General features: G+C 46.0%; 1 gene segment (V, D, J or C); it reads right to left on the bottom strand.

The window, feature by feature from the left end:
* Nucleotides 1-978: 978 nt before the first annotated feature.
* Nucleotides 979-2,052, bottom strand: LOC107383740 (Ig heavy chain V region 914-like). The segment is given in 2 exon segments: nt 979-1,589; nt 1,754-2,052. Coding segments are annotated over 2 exon segments (360 nt in total).
* Between the last annotated feature and the right edge of the window lie 223 nt (nt 2,053-2,275).

Here is a 2,275-nt window from a genome sequence, read left to right as displayed (position 1 = left end):
CGGGGCTTCTCTGTAGCGGCCTCTAGGCTCTGGGATGAGCTGCTTTTGAGCGTTAGGTCGCCTCTTCTCTGTCTGGTTTTAGATCTCTTTTGAAAACCTGTTTTTATGATGTGGCTTTGAACTCAGCACGAGTCTTTTTAGTGTTGCTTCTTAAACTTTAGTCTTTATGCATGTTTATGTTGTGTATTGTTTTAATGTTTTATTTCTGTGAAGCACTTTGGCCGGATTTAAACTGTTGTAAGGTGCTAAACAAATAAAGCTGCCTTGCCTATAATGTTGTTTTACTGTTGCCAGGATTTATTTGTTTCTTTCTGCTTTTTAGCATCATGTGTTATTTGACAGTGAACCAACTGCTCATGTGAGTCTCATCGGCAGCAGTAACCACAGTGACTCATCTGATAAGAAGCTGTGGTCTGAATCCCACTTCCCTCCTCTTTGAAGAGGAGTCGGATATCTGTGTTCAGGTTTTTGTACAGCCTGTTCTACACTTTGTATCACCGTGTTTCTAGAGCACAGTAGCATAGAGCCGTATCTGCTAGGGTCACACTTTTGATTGTCAGGATTGTTGATGAAGACGTTGTTTGGGAACCAAATCCTGCATCAGGAATATATTCAGATGTAGAACCTCTGGCTCCTTTCCAGAGTAGTAAGTGAGGAGCCTGAAGGTCAGATGGTTGTCTGAACCAGTGAAGGGAAACATAATCAACAGTTGTCTCATAATGATGTGTGAGTGAGACGGATTGTCCTTCAGTTCCTGTTCCTTGACCTTCAGCAGGAGAGACGGTGTCTCCAGCTATTAGTCCTGGACAAAGAGGAGAAAACGAAGCCATCAGACCAATTTTGTCCATGAGGCTGAGAGGAGAAGACAGTGGACAGTGTCTCCTGTCCAGGGTTCCTCTGTTCTAAAACTCACCTAGAATGTGAGACAGAAGCAAAAAGAGGGAAAGAAGCATTTTTGGAACTGTTCCAGCCAGACACACAGCAGACCAATAATGTTCTTCCTCTGCAGTAGAAGGAGGAACACATGATGTCATAGAGCTGAACTTTAGTGGGCGGGGCAAATCAACTCCTGATATAATGTTTGGACTTGAACTCAACCAATCAGATGCTTTTGTGCTTCTGCAGCAGCTGTGTCTCTGATGTCTGCTGCTTCATGTGTCTGTTGACTTTGTCATCAGTCCACCGTCTCAACAACCAGTGGGTTCGCAGTGTGTGAGTCCCTCTAGTGGATGTTGTGGAGTATTGTGTTGTCTTCGCTCTGCAGGTTTTCTACACACTTTTACTGTTTCCTGTCACTGTGGGCTGCAGAGCACAGTAGTACACAGCAGAGTCTGTCGCTGCAGCAGAGGAGATCAGCAGGTCCACGCGTTTCTGTGTTTTGTTTATACGAGCTGAGAAATCAGACCGAATTGGATAAATGGATCCTCCCTCTGTGATGTAGAGCAGGAACTCTGGTCTGGATTTCTGCTGGTGTCTGTACCACTGGATACTGTAGATAGAACCGTCGTACTCACAGCTCAAGCTGATGCCTGTTCCCTCTGCAACAACTCCACTCTGTTCCTGGATGATCTTGTTGGTGGAGCCCATGGCTGCAAAAAGAGACCTTCATGTCAGTTAGTCTGCAGGAGATTCAGACATCAAGAGACTCAACAGAAGTTCTTCACTTCAGGGTTCACATGTGATCAGTCAGAATGATTTAGAAAACCAGAGCAGGTCTGCTCCCAGTCAGGTCTTTCTGTGTTCTGGCACTCACCAATGCAGTGAGAGAAAAGCAGAAAGAGGTAAAGTAACATGTTTCACTTGTTAAAGTCACACAGCACTGCAGCAGAATGAAGCTAAGCAGCTTCTGAGATGCACAGCCCTTCTCCTCAGCATCAGGATACTTTAGTTCTGCACACACAAACCGTCTGATTGGCTGAGTTCTACAATGGTGGGAGGAGCCAGAGGAAAAGCCACGTAAATGTTTTCTGCCTGAGGAACGAGTCGATGGTGAAACCTGACCAGGACTTAATCCTCAACTCAACTCAACGTCCATCAATGTCAATGTCAATGTCCAGAGCTAAATGAAAACATGTACAGAACCATCAGAATCTTTGGATTGTTCTGCAAACTTATCACCTGAAGATGAAGTCGGAGTCGGGTCGCGGGGGCAGCAGCCTAAGCAGAGAGGCCCAGACTTCCCTCTCCTCAGCTACTTAGGCCAGCTCCTCCGAGGGAATCCCAAGCAATTACCTGGCCAACTGAGAGACATAGTCCCTCCAGCGTGCCCTGGTCT

The sequence above is a fragment of the Nothobranchius furzeri genome, chromosome 11 (assembly GCF_043380555.1).
Source record: "Nothobranchius furzeri strain GRZ-AD chromosome 11, NfurGRZ-RIMD1, whole genome shotgun sequence".
Lineage (NCBI taxonomy): Eukaryota > Metazoa > Chordata > Actinopteri > Cyprinodontiformes > Nothobranchiidae > Nothobranchius > Nothobranchius furzeri.
Note: the sequence above shows the minus strand (reverse complement) of the source record. Positions and strands in the feature narration are given on the sequence as shown.